Source organism: Sminthopsis crassicaudata, chromosome 5, assembly GCF_048593235.1.
Source record: "Sminthopsis crassicaudata isolate SCR6 chromosome 5, ASM4859323v1, whole genome shotgun sequence".
NCBI classification, from domain to species: domain Eukaryota; kingdom Metazoa; phylum Chordata; class Mammalia; order Dasyuromorphia; family Dasyuridae; genus Sminthopsis; species Sminthopsis crassicaudata.
Window position 1 is genome coordinate 154,824,214 of NC_133621.1, and position 19,185 is coordinate 154,843,398.

The window sequence follows — 19,185 nt, forward strand, 5'->3', positions numbered from 1 at the left end:
CTAGGATGATTTCTAGAGAGTCTGAGGGACTGATATTACCCACTATCTGTTCCCAAAGATCAGAAGCTATAGTCATATAGAGGAAAGATGAGAATGGGAAAAAATAACTAATTTAAATGAGATACTCAAAAGTTCCTATAATACTACTGATCCAATAGGGAATATCATTAAGGAATAGTTTGTTGGTTAACTATCCATCAGTGCTGAGCTAGTTTAATCGTTTAGTGTCAATGTGCTACCCCAGCCATGTGTTTCCTTCCTTTTGGTGAATGACACCCAATAACAATCATCAATGACCTGGAAGGACCTCTGAACTCCTCATTGCATATGTTCGATTCAGACATAATCCCTTGACTCCAGCAGGGTGATGTCCATTTTGACTCAGCTCACCCCCCAAAAAGTCAGCTGCTTTGATCACAGTTTGATTTATGGCCATCTGTTATCCCACCTTCAGAACTATTCCCATACTGCCAAAACAGGCAGTTGACACACCACTGAAACATTTACCAGGACTTCTCATCAAGATGGCTTTATGAATGGAAGCCTACTTCCCCAGGCCTAGTGAAGTAGACAGCTAAATATAGCACCATTTCAAATAATACTGAAGAAATTTAATGAGAAACTTTAAATGACTTCATCTACTTCAAAACTGCCCAAGAAAGTTAGCCAGATTCCCATGGGAAAGAAAGCTTGCCAGCAAATACAAACAGAGAATGGTTAGAGACACTTGTGCCCTGTAAGGCTCATTATTATATAACCAGAGGGTTTTCATGATAATGTCTTGTGGTAGTCAAAAAATATAACAGGAACTGGAAAACTCCCAGGAGTGGCAGCAACCTCTGGGTGCTTCAATGCTCAGAATTGGATAGTCAAGTCCCAGCTTCTTTGCTTAGCATCTTGTCCTGAAATACCAAAGAAAGCCCCGACTTTCCAAAATTTTGGAATCCAAAGCTCCACAGGGCCTGATATCTAGAGGAGGTCAAGACAAGGATCCAGGGGAAAAAAGATAAAATGCACTGAAAGTTTTTATTTTTTAAAAACATAGAGGAGTACAGAAAAATCTCAGAAGGAAACCCAGACAAACAGGGTAATTTTGAAAGTAACTGGCTTAAATCATTATATACATTTAAAAAAAGAAATCCACAATTTCATATATAATCACATTTTGTTCCAATATGCATATGTTAGTATTTATAATTTACTTGGTTTTAAATTTTTAGATATAGGAGAAATAAATATGAAATTGTAACAAACTAGCAGTAACATGGAAAAATAGTCCCAGGTGGCCAATATATGGGTGTCTCATAAATGCTTTTAGAACTGGTATATCAATTATTTTGTCTCTTTCTCCTTCAGTGACAGGGCAATTTGAAATACCTAAGGGTCCTTTTCTTGGAACACAAGAATATAATTTACCTGTGAAAATACTATAGTTTTCATCATGGCTACTAAAATTCCAGTGTAAATAATCTTTCTGTTCTTCCCTTCATAGGCTCCTGTAAGTTCATGTTCTCAAATAAAATTTCTTCAAGATAATTTTTGATTTCTGTTGCATGACTTATTCAAAATAAAAGGCCAGAACTACTGAATCATCAGAGAGGTGAATATTATGTCCAAAATCCATAACTGCTTTTCCAGTGGTTTATCATATGCACTTTCCTCTTCCAAGTAGAGTAGGTCAACGAGAGATGGCATCATGATATCTGATGCATCTATCATGTCTAGAGGCCTGCCGACAGCAATCTTTTCAGCAGACACAGAGGAATTAGTTCAGCTCAATATAATTAGCTATAAGTATCTAGCTTGACACTTTGGGGACATATTAGAATAGTTCAACTTCCCTGTTTAATATCATCTGTGTTCAGACTTTGTTACAGCACATTTCATGATATATTGACATATAAGAATCTAAGGAGTCATAGATCCTACAAAAACTTCTGCCTATTATTCACAGTTGTTTAACAGAACCACAAAGAACAAATGCATGATCAAGGCAGTGAAAGGGGTAAAAATGTTGCTGGAGATTTTTACTATGCACCCCCATGCTCTTATATGCACTGCTCTATGAATCTCCCATAGCATTAGCTGGCTGACGTCTGTATGCCAGTACAAATTATAAATGACCTACATAGCAATCCCATGTTGTAGAATGGAAGAGTCCTGAACCATGGTGTCAACAGAGAGTTTGAATGCATATTCTCTTTGGCACTTTCTAGTTGGATGATCACAGATGAAGTATTAAATTTTACTGCTTATCCTTTGCAATTGTTGCAAAGATAGTGTATGCAAAATGTATTATCCTTAAAACCCTACAAGGATGTGCTGTTATAGTTGAAATTAAGCAATCTCTTTCTCTGGAATTTGAACACTCCAATTCTGTCCTTCTCTCTGAATTTTATACAAATAATTAAGCAGAAGGAGTTAATGGGAAAAATTCTAGATGGCAAGATAGAAGACTTTGCTTCTTGAACTCACTAGTGTTGACAGATTGCTCACCCTGTCTGTTAATCAGTTTCTTCATAAATAAAATGAGCCTAATAATTCCCCTCCTACCTTAAAGAATTGTCCTGAAAATCACTTATGATAGCATGTGTTTATAAACACTTTGGAAAGCATAAAGCATGAAATAAATGCAAGTTATTATTATGGAAGAACATAAACAACCAAATAAAACATTGCTTCTAGGCTTTGCACTTACTAAATGGGATGTGAGACATCTAGACTGTCTGGATTGTCTGGATAGTTGTGCTAAGGAATCTGCCTTGAATGTCACTAATAAATGATCAAAAATTCTAAGGACAATGGGAATCCCTCCCTCACCATACTTTTTGTTATGGATATAAGAATTCATTTTTATACTGTATAAATTCTGGCACTCTGTTCACGCATAGAGCATTTTTTCCTCACTACAAAAACATGTGCACTTCTTTACTGTAAACAATTTTATGGAATCAGGTCATCAAATCATAAATGATGCATAGTTTGGAAATTTCATGCTTAGCACACACACAAAAAAAATATTAGTTGCACAGCTGTGATGGCTGTATTTCATTTAAAGTTCTAACTCAATAGTGTAAAGCAAAAAGTGCTATTGCCAATAATGGGGATGAGTTCCTGTCAGTGAAAGTTTTCAAGTAGCATCCAAATGACCACTTGAGTATGCCAAAAATGGGCTTTATTCTTTGGGTAGGGGTTAGGCCATATGATCTGGGTTTCCATCTGGCTCTCAAATTCGGAGTTTATAATTTACAAAATTGTAACTCATGGAGAACTATAAAAATTATAATAAAATTATAAAATTTACAAAACTTTACAAAAATTTGAAGCACCTAGTTGGCATGATAGAGTTTTAAACTTGGGAGTCAAGAATACCTTAGTTTATTGCCTGACTGGGGTACTTATTAATAACCACATGATACAATACCTCAGACAAACCTTAAAGAATGTTACAGAATAAGTGGAGATCTGCAGTGGCAGAACCCCTTTCAATAGCTGTTTAGAAATTATAAGTATGCTCCATACTATGATAATAATGATAATGATGATGGTGATAATAATGATGAAAGCTGGCATTTTTATGGTGCCTAGTATGTCCCAGGTACTTCAGTAAATGCCTTATAAGTATTTTAATTGATCCTTTGAGATTGGTGCTACTCCCATTTTACACTTGAAGAAACTAAGTTAAACAAAATGACTTGGTATTAAGTATCTGAAGTCATATTTGGATACAGGTTTCTTTAAAGCCCAACTTTAAGTCAAAATATAAAAACTTGTAACAGATGAAATTACTGATTGAACTTAATAACTGTCATATATACTTTGTACTACCCATAGTGGGCTAAAAAAACAGGAAGTTGCATGAATTGTCAGATGCACTCACTGTTAACACTTCGTTTTCTATAACTGTGCTTCTTTGTTATTAAGAATATTTTAAAAGATATCATAACTAACATAAAACAACTTGTTGCTGTTTAATTTTGTGGACAAAAAGAGGGGAATTATGTTTGTGATACAGTTTTGAATCAATAATTCAGACTCTATTCAGAAAAAAAAAATTCCACCAAACAATGTATTAGTTTCATCTAATACCCACAGTATAGTATTGCCTCCATATTTTCATAAGACAAGGATTGTTAGGATGCACTTCTCTCTTTCTCTGTCTCTCTCTCTCTCTCTTTTTTTTTGGTTTGTTTTGTTTTCATTTATTTGTTGCTGAGGCAATTGGGATTAAATAACTTTTCCAGCGTCGCATGGCTAGAAAATGTTAAATGTCCGAGGCCACATTTGAACTCAGCTCCTCCAGACTTCAAGGCTGGCATTCTATCCTTTCTACCATCTAGTTGCTTTGGAATTGCACATTCTGAAAAAAAATATGTTCTTTTAATAGTTTTAGACCTTCTCTTCTTACTATTTTTCATCTTTTCCTGAGAAGTCTTGGTTATAAATATTTTTCTTTTAGAATTTTTAGTAAGATTTTATTTTGAACATATATTTCTCTTTTTCTCAATACTATGTTATTTTCCAGTTACATGTAAAAACAGTTTTCAACATTCATTTTTCTAAGATTTTTGAGCTCCAAAACTTTCCTTCTCCCTTATGAAACAAGCAATCTGATATAGGTTTTATATGCATAATCATTTTAATTACCACATTAATTCCATATTGATATTTCTATATTAGTCATGTTGTGAAACAAAATTCAGAACAAAAAGAAAAACCATAAGAAAGAAAAAGATGAAAAGAGCATACTTTGATCTGCACTTAGTTTCTTTCTAGATGCAGACAACATTTTCCACTCCAATTTTTTTGGAATGGGTTCGTATCACTATACTGCTGATAAGAGTTCAGTTGATCATAGATGACCATCACATAATCTTGGTCTACTATGTATGATATTCTCTTGGTTCTGCTCACTTTAATCAGCATCAGTTCATGAAAGTGTTGCCAAGCTTTTTGGAAATTAGCCTGCCCATCATTTCTTATAGAATAATAATATTTTATTACATTCATATAAAACTTATTTAGCCATTCCTCAATTGATGGACATCCACTCAGTTTCCAATTTCTTGCCACCACAAAAAAAGCTGCTACAAACATTTTTGCACATGTGGATCATTTCCCATCTTTGATGATCTTTTTGGGATACAGACCTAGTAGTGACACTGTGAGACCAAAGGTATGCACCATTTTTATAACTCTTTGGGCATAGTTCCAAATGACTCTCCAGGAGGGCTGGATCAGTTGAACATAGGTTTCTGATGCTTTTATATTTTACATTGCATGTTACAATTATTTCTTTATGAGTCATATGTAAGCCCCATGAGGGCAAGGGTGAAGCCTTATGTTAGCTTTGTGTCTTCCCCACTGCCTAACTCTGTATAGAAAAGGTACTTAATAAAAATTTATAATATGGATTGAATTCTGTCTGCTTCTGTTAATGTACAATCATAGTGACCTGAGCTGAGAGTGACCTAAGACACATATTATCTAACCATTTCATTTCACAAAGGTTGACAATTAAAATTTGGAGATATTAAGTAACTTTTCTCCATATCATACAGATAGTCAGCATCAAAAGCACTTTCTGAATTTATGTTCACTGATTCTGAAATAAGAATTCTTTCTATTTGAATGTTGTACTACTTATTAATGATTTCTACTTATGAAAATGGTGAAAGCAAAATCATACTAGCAAAATTATACTAAAGAATATTTGAGTTTTTTTACTTCATCTTGGAAAATTATATTGCAGTTCACTGATAATTCAGAATCTCTTTTTAATTATTAATACTTTTGTTTCTTTTTTGTTATCATATAGATAAACAATTATAGGGAATGAATCAGATGTTTACATGCTATGGAATCAGATGTTTACATGCAAGTTTCATAATTTTGTCTCATTTGACATGACTGACAGTAAAGAATTTTCAAGCTTTATTTAGACCTATTTACATAAGGATAGAGAGGATGGAGTCCTTTCTGCTCAAGTTCAAAGGTACATAACTATTTGTTTACAGGGCAACAATTAATCTACATTTTATGGGGAGTTCTATAACTTGACTAGATAGCTTCTGAGGTCCCTTCTATCTATTAGATTGTCAGCCAGTGATGTCAAAGCTTTTCAGCATAGCTAAAATAAAATAAGGAATTAGAGTTTGTTAAAGTGAGTTATGCAAATAAAACAATGTAGGCAAAGGCATGTTTTTGTAAGTTCATGGAAAGTGGAACCTATATATTTAAGACTGACATAAAATTCCCTGGTCCAGTTCCAAATTTGGTGAAGAAAATGACATTTTTACAAGTTTCCATTTGATAAAAATAAACAAAATCAAACACATCTGAATAATAAATTTGAGAACAAATTTATGAAACTACACTTGTACATGTTTAAAATTACAGACTTCTTTCATAACAATATAAATATGAGGGCTCACATTTGTATTATTTATTATATGCATATATATATATAAATATGTATATATATATATGATTATTTTTTAAAACAAAAATCTATTTTATCAAATCACCTTATTACTTCTCCACTGCATATAAGAAGAGGATCCTTGAAGAGATTGAGAGAGGGAAGGCACATTAATGCACTGTTGATAGAGTAGTGAAATTTGTCTAGATATTCTGAAAAAGATTTGCAATTATGTTCCTAAAGTTACTGAATTATTCATATCATTTGACCCAGATTAAAGCAAAAAAGAAAACATACTGTAATATATGAAAACATTTATATATAGCCCTTTAAAGTGTTCAAAGTACACATACTATCTCATGGACTCTTAAAATCCCCTTTAAGATAGATATTATTATTCCCATTTTAGAGATGAGAAAACTGAGATAAGAAAGATTAAATGAATTGCCTGGGATTCACATAACTAATAAACTTTCTGAGGCAGAATTCAAACTTGCAGCTCTTTGACTCCTAGCCACTACATCATCTACCTTTCTTTGTCTCCAGTATCTCCAGTCAAGAAGATAATTATAATACTAAAATAGAAACCCAATAATTTACTATGTGTCTGCCAAGCAAGGAACATAATAACTCTGTTGAAAGTAAGTCTCAAGGGAATGTATTCTTTGGTCATAGCAACTCACAAAAACAACTTGCTCACTGTCAGAAAATAATTGCAATCTGAATTAGTGAAAGGAACACTCAAACTGATGAAACCAGAAATCCTAACACTAAGTAATAATAATTTAGTTGTTATAATAATTTGCCAACAACTATCTTGTCTACAAAATAACTAGTCGATGTAGTAAAAACTTCAACTCAATTCTTTTTCCTTCCCAATCCATGCTTTAAAAAAATCTTTAAGAACAAAAGCACAGAAGTCATTTTTATTAACATCTCAAATTACACATCTCACAACTTATAAAGACTGTTAAATAGAAAAAGTCCTAATTAAAGCTCTTAGACATAATTAAGGAATGTTTCATGCTATTTAATCAAATGTCCCAAACTGATAGTATATATACATATTTGTTTTTAAAAAGAATAGTATAAATCAAACAAGAATATTAGTGTTCTCAGTTGCATTTCATTCTATGACTGAAAATCATATAGTAATTTTCTTAGATGATTAAAATATTGTTCTAAGTCTTGCAAAAGTCCAGAATCACCATCATAAATGTGATGTTTCCTTTTATTACAGTTATATATATAAAATTTGTCTCTTTCCTTCAAATTCCATGCAGTCAGCTCTTTTTGTGAGAAAAGTATTGAAGCTACTCAGGAAAATCATATTTTTTTATAAAATACTTGAATTTTGATAATATTTTAGATCAAACACTATATTTTGATCAATTTGTAAATATTTCTGGGAAAAAACAATTTAACCTATTATAACCCAACTATCTTCTCAAGTTTCATACAAAAAATGTGTTTATTAATCCCTACTTCATAAAACTTCTAATAAATAATGGGTCTGAGGATTGTTTTTTTTTTTCCAAATGAAACATCAGATCTTTGGATAAGGGAAGAATTGATGATCACACAAGAAATAAGGATCATCACAGGATATAAAATAGATCATTCTGATTACGTTAAATTTGAATGATTTTGCACAAACAAATCCAATGTAGAAAGATTAGAAGGAAAGCAGAAAACAGGATGGGGGGAATGAGAGAAAATTTTTATAAGAAGTTTCTCTGATAAAGGTCTTATTTCTCAAATATATAGATAATGGTGTCAAATTTATACGACCACAAATCATTCCCCAATTGATAGTCAAAGGATATGAGCAAGCAGTTTGCAAATGGAAAAAAATAAAAATTATTTATAGTTATATAAAAAATCAATGATTCAAAAAAAGAAAATAAAACTCTGGGATACTACCTAATCACCTATCTTATTGACTAATATCTCAGAAAATGAAAATGACAAATGTTGGAGTGGCTTTGGGAAAACTGGGATCCTAATGAACTGTTGGGGAAGTTGTGCACAAATCTAATAATCTTGGTAAACAATCTGGAACTGTATAAAATATTTGACCCAGCAATACAATTACTAGGTATGTATCCCAAAAACATAAAAAGAGGAAAAGGACCTATATGTCCAAAATTATTTATATCATGTTTTTGCAGTGGCAATGTATTGGATACCAAGGGAGGGAGGTAGAGGTGGAAGGGCTGCTCATAAGTTGGGGAATGGATGAACAAGTTGTGGTATGTTATTGTGTTGGAATGCCTTTGTTCTATAAAAATTAAGAATGCTTTCACGAAAAAAAAAATCTTGGAAAAACTTTGATGAATTAATACAAAGTGAAGTGAACATAACTAAGAGAATATAATACACAATAACAACAATATTATTTGATGATCAATGTGAATTATTTAACAATTCCAAAAGTATTTTGATGAAAAATGCTATCTACTTCCAGAGAAGAAACTGACAGTAAAAGTGCAGCATTTTGTTTTCTTTTTTTTATTATTGTTGTATTTTCTTTCACAACATGACTAATTTGGAAATATGTTTACCTGACTGCATATGTATAACTTATATTAAACTTCTTGCATTCTCAATGATGTAAAAGAGTAAGAAATGACTTCAGATAATTTGGAACTCAAAAAAACTAAAATAAATGCTGAAGTTTTACATATAATTAGAAAAATATTTTAAAATATTTTAAAAAACAAGTTAAATAAAATATAGATAACATATTTTTAAAGCAAAATTAAAGCAACATTCAGCCTGATAAGTAGCCCCAACTTCTTTTTGAGTTTGATACTGTTGATTTGTACCATCCAAATAACATACCCAGGATTCTGTCTTCACCTTTTGAACCAATGAAATGTTCTTGTTTTCTGTATCCATGACAGATTAAAAAATCATGGATGGAAATAACAAAGTAAAGTAAATATCTCATATTTAAATAGTGTTTTAAAGTTTACATTTCTACTAAAACATTATAAAACATAGTACTATTCCCCATTTTACAGATGAAGAAGCTGATAGTCAAAAATGCTAGGTAATATACTCAGAAATACACAGCCAATCAGCAACAAAGACCAAATTTGAAGTCATCTTCTGATCCAGGCCCAGTATTTTTTCCTTTAATGGAATACCAGGATTATAGCTGACCAATAAACCTGTAAAACAATTGTTTTTAGAAAACTGCTACTATCTATTAGGTATTACTAACATTGATAGCTAAGCTACTCATCATCAAAAGGAAAATATGACACTTCTTAGGATAAATATAATTCTTATAGAATCTTCATTTGCCAATGTGAATATTCTTAAAATCCAGGAAAAGTAAAGGAAGACAATCTGTATTCTCTTTTATAACATTTTTTATTTGTATCATTCTATATTTGTGATATCAAAAAGCAATATATGTATAAAGAACCAGAATTTTAATATCTCTGCTTCAGGACCAACTAAAGTCATTTCCAAACACAAAAGAGCATTTCAAATCTTTCAAAAAAAATTCTATTTTTTTAAGCAAAACAATTTTTAAGTAGTACCTTCACTGTAGGCAATATATAAAAATATCTTACCTCCAATTGGTGTCCAACTCTGATGAAGGCACAGAGAGGGTCAAAAGCTCCAGTCCCACAAGCCAGGAGATGTGTTCTGTTATAATGATGCAGCACACGAACAAAATTTGCACATTCACTCTGTGACAAGGAGAAAACACACACACACACACACACACACACACACACAACACAGAGAGAGAGAGAGAGAGAGAGAGAGAGAGAGAGAGAGAGAATGAGAAAAGTTAACATGATTACAAACAAATCATTGAGCCTTTTTTTTTTTTTTACTTTATAGCAAAATAAATTATACAATGTTAGAACTGGGAGTTACTTTATGTATCATCTAAGTACATTTGCCTTATTTCAAAGATGAGGAAATTGAGGTCCAATGAGTTCATGTCATTTGCCCAAGTTCACAAGGTAAGTTTGCTCACATACATTTTTTTTTATCTATGTTACCTTTGTTCTCTTACTTGAGGGACTGAGAAATTAACGGGTTGACACAGAACCAAAAAAAGGGCTTGACTAATATAAACATAAATTATTATGACCAAGTAAATGCTTCTGTGGAAAAAAACCAAAGAATGTCACAAGTATTAATTTAAATATGAAAGATGGTAGTATACATATATTTAAAGAATATGTATGGTTCATTCATTTGACAAATATTTATTGTACAATTAAATAAAACAAATATAGCTAATGTCTCCAAATCATTCAAGTGTAGAGATTCCTTTGCCAAGAGATTCCACTAAGAAACCAAACAACTCCTGGAGCTACACTTTAAGCACAGTATTATTGAGTGTAACTATAAACAGTGAGTCAGCATGAAGTTAGAAAAATATAATTCAGAAAGGTTTCTATGGCTCATAGGAAACATGTATACAAACTTCTGGGATATGGAATATTATTGTGATTTATAAAAAAATAAATCATATAACATGAAACTCACAAATCTATGCCACTTGAAAATAAATTTGATGATCTATGTTTCTGAGTTAGTAGAGACAAATTAATCCACTGAAAGACTTGCTTTAATATCACTGTACATTGTATTTCATCAGATAACTAAGGTGCATTTATTTCTATGAATATAGTTTGTTTGTAAAAGGGATCTGATTGATTTTGAATATAAAAAATGTGGCCAATTAATATTATAAATTGTTTTCAGCTACCTAATTCAAGAGAGGTTCAATGGCATAGTGGATAGAAAGCTAGCCTCAGAGGCAAGAAGACTTGGAGATTTGAGTCCTGTCCCTGATTGAAAAAAAAAAAACCTATATCAAAGAATATATATTGTCTCTTCATAGCTAGTATCATAGTTTGTACATACAGACCAATGGGCAGTGGCAACCAATGAGTTAACCTTTGGAGAAATTCTGGAGACATAAAGGCAGTACAGGATTGCTCTGTTTAACTCCCTCTCCATCTCATGTCTACTGAATTTAGAGTAAGAGAGCATTTTTGTATTATTTTTCCCAATCATATGTAGTAGAATGGGAAAGGAGGAAAGGATGACTCATTCTTTGATGAAGTTAAACCTAGAAAAAAATATACAAATATCTTTCTTGATAACTCCTTTTTGTAAGTCTCACAAAATCTGTATCCCCTGAATTGTGAAAATTTGCTTCTTTAACTCATGATTTTTATTAAGAACATTAACATTAAGAAAAAAGCTATCCAAATATATCTATTACACCATTATTTATAAAGAAAAAAATTGGATACTACCTGAGATTTAAATCTTTGGACATTATCTCATTTGACATACACACTAAGTGTATCAAGGAATATTAATATAATTGGTATTTTATAGATGAAGAAATAGAGTATTTTAAAAGATTAATTGGTCTGACTGTGGCTAGATAACAGGTTCAGGTTTAAAACCCAGGTCTTGCTGATTACTTCAAGTCCAGCACCTTTTCAGCTTTACTGCAAACATAAATATCCAATGATTGGAAAGGATTGGATGAATTATGATCTGCTCACTGCAATAGAATACTAAGGTAGGATTAAGATCAAGTATTATATGACAAGAACTCTAAAAAAGCTTTATGAAATAACTAGGAATGAAAGTAGAACCAGAGGAAAAATTATTGAATTGATTATTGAATTATAATTATTAAAGGAAAAACATTTGCACAAAAATTAGGGATAAATAGGAAAAAATGGAAGGAATATTTTTGTGGGGATTTTATATAGAGAAATTCATTTGTTCAAAATAATTAATCATAAAGTATATTTAATTTTGTGGATGCTTAAAGATAATCTCATAATAAATTGTAAATATAATATTTGCCATTCAAATAGTACGTTAATATAATAAAACAGTATCATATTTGAACAAAAAGGAAAGCTTTAGAACTTGAAGTTAGGAAAGTTTTGGGTTTGAATCTCACCTCAAACCTTTATTAGCTAAGTGACTTTGGGTGAGGCTTAGCCTTGTTCAGCCTCAGTTTCTTCCTCCATAAAAGAAAAAATAATACAATGTGAGCATCATTTGATACATATAAAATACATGTAATACATATAAAAATAACTTTGTATATTTTAAAATATTATATAAAGTTCCACTGCATCTTAACTAAAACTACATAAAGTGGTGATGTAGATAGTGCAAGCATCATCTTCTTTCTCATTTTGCAGACGAGAAAACTGAAATTCAAAAATTAAGTGATTTGCCTAACTTTATACCATTCATTAATGGCAAAGACTTAGATCAGCCAATGTTTAAGTATAGCATTCTTTATATAACACAATTTCTTTTCTCTACCTCATCCTATTAGTCTTCAATCATCTCCCCTTTCTTTGAACTCTCATAAACAATTTAATGCTTCAATTATTTTTCATTAGTTTATTTCTACTTAATCAATCAAAATGTTATCATGCTTGAATACTGTTTAGTTTTTCCTAGAATCAAAAGATTCTTTTTGATTGTCTCCCTCTACTTAGCTGAATAAGAAATTGGTTGAGATTTTAACATGGGAAATTATATATATATATATATATATATATATATATATATATATATATATATAACATGGGATTAGATGGCTTTATAACTTATTTCATATATTTCTATTATTTCTTTCTTTCGTAGTTGAATTATGTATATTTTTTAAAACATGGTTTGCAATTCAGTCCTTTGTGGATTTTAAAATAAATTTATAATTGATCGTTGTTTTGACTAACAATAAAGGATACTTACTTCATCTTTTCCTTTCATCATGCATTCCTCCTTTTGAAGGACTGTGCTAGGCCAGTGTATCTGAAAAAAAAACAAAAACATGATAATTGGATATTATAGAAACTGCATAAATAGTTGAAGCATATTGAAAATATTTTTTAAAATCATCTTTTCTTCTATTTTCTGTGTTGATGGGAAATAGTTCTTTATTTTGCTAATAGCCATTATTTATGTACTTGAAGAATTTTATTTTATTTGTAAATCTTCTCAGAACAAATAAACCAGTTTCCCCCTATCTTTCTATATTCCTAAACTCTCTGGTCTGAAGACCTCATTCATCAGACCTTCAATATCTAGTTTAATACAAACAATTCTCAAATATTTTTCTTCAATTTCTTCCCCATAACCTTGTACCACTAGTAGATCTCTACATCTGTATGTGTTGTGATTTCATCTGTAGGTTGTAGATTCTCAGCATGTCCAAAATCAAATTCATTGTTTCCCCCTCTCCCACCAAAACTGTCTCATAGCATGATCCTTTTTTCAAATGACGTTATTCATAACATTTTTCTTTGCCTTATCACTTTTACCTAGCAGTTACCCCAACCTATATAGAGGAAGCTAGGTGGTACAGTGAATAGACTACCAAGCCTGGAGTCAGGAAGCTTTCTTTGCTTTGTAAACTAAGGTTCATGTCTTCTTCCCTACAATATGGTAACACTTTCTCTGAAATAGTTATCGTTGAGTAGTTTTAGTCATATCCAACTCTTTGTGACCCCATTTTGGGTATTCTAGGCAAAGATATTAGAGTGGTTTTCCATTCCCTTCTCCGATCATTTTACAGATGAGGAAACTGAGGTAAATGGGGTTAAATGACTTTCCTAAGGTCACAGTTAGTAGCTTCTTAGACCTGCTGTGAATTCAAGAAGATGATTTTTTTCTAATTCTAAACTCAGTTTAAGAGGAGATTACAACTTATTATATGTGTGTGTACAAATGATTCCCAAACTTCCCCTTCAATCTCTTCCCTATACCCCTGCTACCAGTAGTACTACCTATTAGATATCTATATTTGCAACATTCTCAGCACACTCAAAATCAAATTCTTTGTTTCCCAAAAAAAATATATTTGAATATATTCCCACCTTCCTTCTCTCCCTCCCTCCTTCCCTCCTTCCTTCTCTCCCTCCCTCTTTCCCTCCTTCCTTTCCTCCCTCCCTCGGTCAGTCCTTCCTTCCTTCCTTCCTTCCTTCCTTCCTTCCTTCCTTCCTTCCTTCCTTCCTTCCTTCCTTCCTTCCTTCCTTCCTTCCTTCCTTCCTTCCTTCCTCTCCCTCAGATATTTGCTGGATCTACTAAGGAATTAAGGTAAGACATGGACAAAAAATGTGGAAAATGAAAAGGTACTACAATAGACACCAGTAGAGGGAGCACCCATACCAATGAAATCACAGTCTTAAAAATATCCAAATATTCATATCTTTCAAATCTTTAAACAATGTGGGTACATTTTGAACACAGTGACTTAATAAAGGCAATATACTAAGCTCCATCTACCTGCAAGTTAGACTGAATAACTTTAAAAGTTATTAAACCACCCTAAAAAACATGTGTGCCTCATGAAAAGCTCAGGCTATGACATCACTTCCTGGTTCTCTGACCATAAAAACAACTATGAGGGGCTGTAGGAGCTCTCTCTGATGTCTGGCAGACAATGAGGGCAACTCTGGTTAGGTACAGCTGTGAAGAATGCTTCTGTAATAGCTAAGTAAATATCCTTTATTTAACTGTTGAATGAACTACAAATTCTCATTTTATTCCATTACCAAACATTAACTACCATGAGATTGGCCTGAATCAGACTCAGCCCAAGATGGCATGTTACTGGAATTAACTCAGATATCATAATGAAAATTAACCTATGGCATGACTACAGTGATGTGCAAAGAACATAAAAAACTGAAAAACTAAACTTTAATCACTTAATTTTCTCATAGGTCTTTTAAAAAATACCACTGGCCTAGAAAAATACTAAAAGTCCTAGGATCTCTTCAATAAGGAATTATTTACATTAAATTTTGCTTTGATATATTGAACCAGAGCAGGCAATGGAGTCCTTTCTTTGTTGATATTATTTCCTCATATTATTTTGATATTTTTACCCAATGGGTGAACTTTCATATAAAAAATGTATAGATTACAGATATATATCCAACATAACCAATTCAACTTCATCATTATATACATATATACATAGATATATACACACTAGAGGGAACAAAAAACCTGAATGATTTGAAAGAAGAAAAGGAAATTAATTTATCAGATTGGCAAACTATTATTCAAAAAGGAAAAGCTATAAATGCTTAAGTTGAAGAATAAAGCACAAATTTCAAAATTATTTATTTTCCTGCTAGGAATACTCCATGCTGATAAACCCACCATATATTAGTAAATGGTCTTTTTGCATTACTGTGGACCAAAAAAATCATCACTCAGTGGTCAGCCTTTTGTTCATAATACTTTCTCTTAATTTAGATAGACATTCTTAGACACTACCTATTTTCCTTGCTCTAAACTGAGCCTAATTTATTTAAAATAATTCTCTCTATTTATGACTCATATACAGCACATTACACTTAGGGTCTACATTTCCTGATGTAAAAATCCTTACTCATTCCCTCATTCTTTTAATTGTCCACATTTTTGGCTCTCCAGGCTGCCTCTTCATGAAGCCAAAAGCAAATACATTCACAACTATGAAAACATCAGCCAAGATGACTGAGGTTTTCATTTTTCAAGTGGTTGTACTGATGTCATTTAAACAACTTTAGTGCATCTCAAACTTCAGAAAATCACTATTTCATAATGATTATTCCAAGGAAGAAGTTTAAAATGTAGGCAAGCTATTTTCATATGAAAACTAATATGACTTGGATATTATTAGAACTGACAAACCTAAGATTTTAAGAATCCACATTCAGCATTTAGCCAAACCACCACCTATGGCTGCCTTTAAGAAGAATCTTGTCAATCAATCAACAAAAATTTACTGAGCCCTAACCACTTGGTGTAAGGGTTATCCCCTTATAATGAGTTTATAATTTATTTGAGTTGTAAATGCACACATTAAAGATAGCAAGTAATACAAGGTGAAATAGGTAATTTGCTAAAGATGAATCAATGTTGAATTAAAAATCAGAGTACACTAGATGTGTGACTTTGCATGTCATTCAAACTTCCTAGAATTCAGTTCTTATTCTATAATGTAGTTAAGCTAGCTGAATGATTTCTAAGATTCCTTTCAATTCAAAATTTTATGCTCCTATGATTCTATTATAATCTCCATTAAAAAAAAGAAAGAATGGTGTTGAACTAAATGTCTCCCCTAAGCTTTCCTCCAGTCTGAAACTGTGTTCATGATCCTATATGCTTAATGTTTTTTAAGATAATTTTCTAGATAAATATTCTCTGAGCTCAGACAAGAAAAAGGAATACTTAAACCTTTTAGATTCTATTATGGAATGGATCCTGGAGGGAAAGAAGAGAGTGAAAGAATGATGTGATCAAAAGTAAGAAATCTATCCACAGAGACTCCTCGAACTTGTGGAATAACCAAAGGAAGAAAAGCCACAATGAAGTTCTTGGGCTTTATTATGAATGAAAAGGAGATCAGGTTTGGCTAAGGGAATTTTTAAAATGTTGACAAGGCTAAAGATTGCACCCTTCATTTCATCATCCATGTGAAAAAAAAAAAAGACATTAAAACAAGACCACAATGGAAACAGAGGGGTATATTTTTCAGCCAAAATTTGTACATGTTCTGCCAAGTTAGTAAGGAAGATGATTTTTCTCATTTCTTTTGGCAGTCAGAATAAGTCTTTTTTGGTTCTGCTCCACAGTTTAATAACAAATAAAACCTCATAAAATGATACTGTTTGTTCCACATAAAACATTGTTAAAATCTAACAAAAGGGCACAGAGGTACTTCAAAACTCTCTACTCAACAAAGGAATAAAAAGTAAAAGATCAAATGCATCTAATTACATGATGATACTTTCTTCAATATTTCTGTAATCATCCTTGTACTGATTAACAGACCATGCACTAGCCTCCTATAACCAATATCTGGGACTAAAGAATAAAAACAAAATTAAAAAAAAAAAAAACATAGCCATTTTATCTGGGTACCCTATTGGGTCTCATAATAATAACAAAATTAAGATTATTACAGCTTATTATTATGTTATTATGTAATCTAACAGAAGTGTAAGCAGGCAGGAACAAAATGACAACAATGAACAGATTTTATTGCCTAAGTGAAAAAGATCATCTTAATAATTTCCCTCATAAAATGGCATATTTAATTTCAACCAAGATTAATGCAATATATTTAAGTGAGCCATTCCACAGTATAATTCTATCCAAGATACATCTGCTCATTTTACTATTTAATTCTACTTTTTAACTCATTTTGTTTATATGTTTCTCTGTATGGAAGGATGACACACATGTGTCAAGTACTGCCTCCCACAATGTGTATTTTACTCGCCTGCCTCATGGGCAAATATTGTTTAAAGGCAATAAAATGGACTTTGTTTGCAAAACATTAAAAGTCAGGTACTAATTGGCAATAAATGGTAGCCTTTAACCTGCCACATGTTCGTTGTCTTGGTGTTTAGGCTTTTAAACTTATATATAATGATTATAGTCATAATGTTTCAAACTGGTCATGTGCCAGAACTACAGTCTTTTGGCACTTTGGCAAGACTTATAATTTGATGAGTAATTCTCCAGATCATTTGTACTAGAACAACATTATAACTGCACAAATGATATCAGCCCATATGTATGACCTTCTATAAAAACAATTACTGTTGTCATTAATGTAATTTGCCATCTGATATTTATATGCAAATCACATCCTTAATGCTTTTTCCTATATGCAACATAAAACTAATCTCACCACCTCTAAAATATGTGGGGTTGTATTACATTTATGAGATCATTAAGCTGAATAATTAGGGAAATTATAAAAATAAAATTATCAACCAAAGATTTCTACAATATATGCCCTGATCTGAATGTGAACAGTGTGACTTTATATATATGACGGTTAAAAATAATTTTTTAAATGGAACTGGGTTACTTTTATAGAATCAGAACTTCAGAGAGCAAATAGAGATTAAGTTTGGGGATATTAAATAGAACATTGTTATGAAAAATATATATAAATAAGAATAAATAAATATATGTATTCTCTTTCTACTTGATGCCATAAAATATAATTTTACAACTTTTGTCCAATGTGGATATTCAGAGAGGGCAAAGATTTCATAGATTTGGGGCTGTATAGAATGTTGAATATATTATTCTATGAAATCTAAAGTACTATTAATTATGAATTATAATTATACCGTGGGTACCAATCCGGGCCAGTTTATCAGTGGGATACTTGAAATGCTCTTCATAAATCAATACATATGACTTTAGGCAACATTTGTCTATTATTCTCTAATACCCAATATCACTGTGCATTTCCTCCTTTCCTTTTTGATAGAAGAAAGTGAGATTTTCAATGGTGAGCAAGTGCCATGGGCAGCTAATAATTCAAGTTACATCACTGGAGGACTTGCTTAATATCAAATCACCCAATCGTGACATGGCAATTCAATTCAACTTAAGAAATTATCAAGCAGCTTACTAGGTACTGCATGGTATTTGTTGCTGGCTTTAAGCATACAGCTAGCAATGTAAGAGAAATCACACTCCTCAATGAAAGAAAGATTCAACATTTAATGATAACTTTGACAGGAAAAGAGAGCAATGTGATACCTGACACCAAGGCTATAACAAGCTATTGGCCAGGCTATATAAATATACCGAAAGATTTGGGAAACATGTTTGTGAAGCTCAGAGTCTATCTTTTTATATCATCTTGCATGAAGTAATCAAAATGCAGTAATAAACAAAAGGCAGGATTAGATCAGCTATCCCCTTCTGCAAGCAAG

At 31.8% G+C, this 19,185-nt stretch overlaps 1 protein-coding gene across 1 annotated transcript in view; it reads right to left on the reverse strand.

The window, feature by feature from the left end:
- The window catches only part of SEMA3E (semaphorin 3E), a 352,963-nt gene that overhangs the window by 116,146 nt on the left and 217,632 nt on the right, over positions 1 to 19,185 (reverse strand). The window contains exons 4-5 of the mRNA XM_074268509.1: positions 13,199 to 13,258; positions 10,009 to 10,128 (exon numbers count right to left, since the gene is read on the reverse strand). Coding sequence (XP_074124610.1) covers positions 10,009 to 10,128; positions 13,199 to 13,258 — 180 coding nt within the window. The remainder of the gene's footprint in view (positions 1 to 10,008; positions 10,129 to 13,198; positions 13,259 to 19,185) is intronic.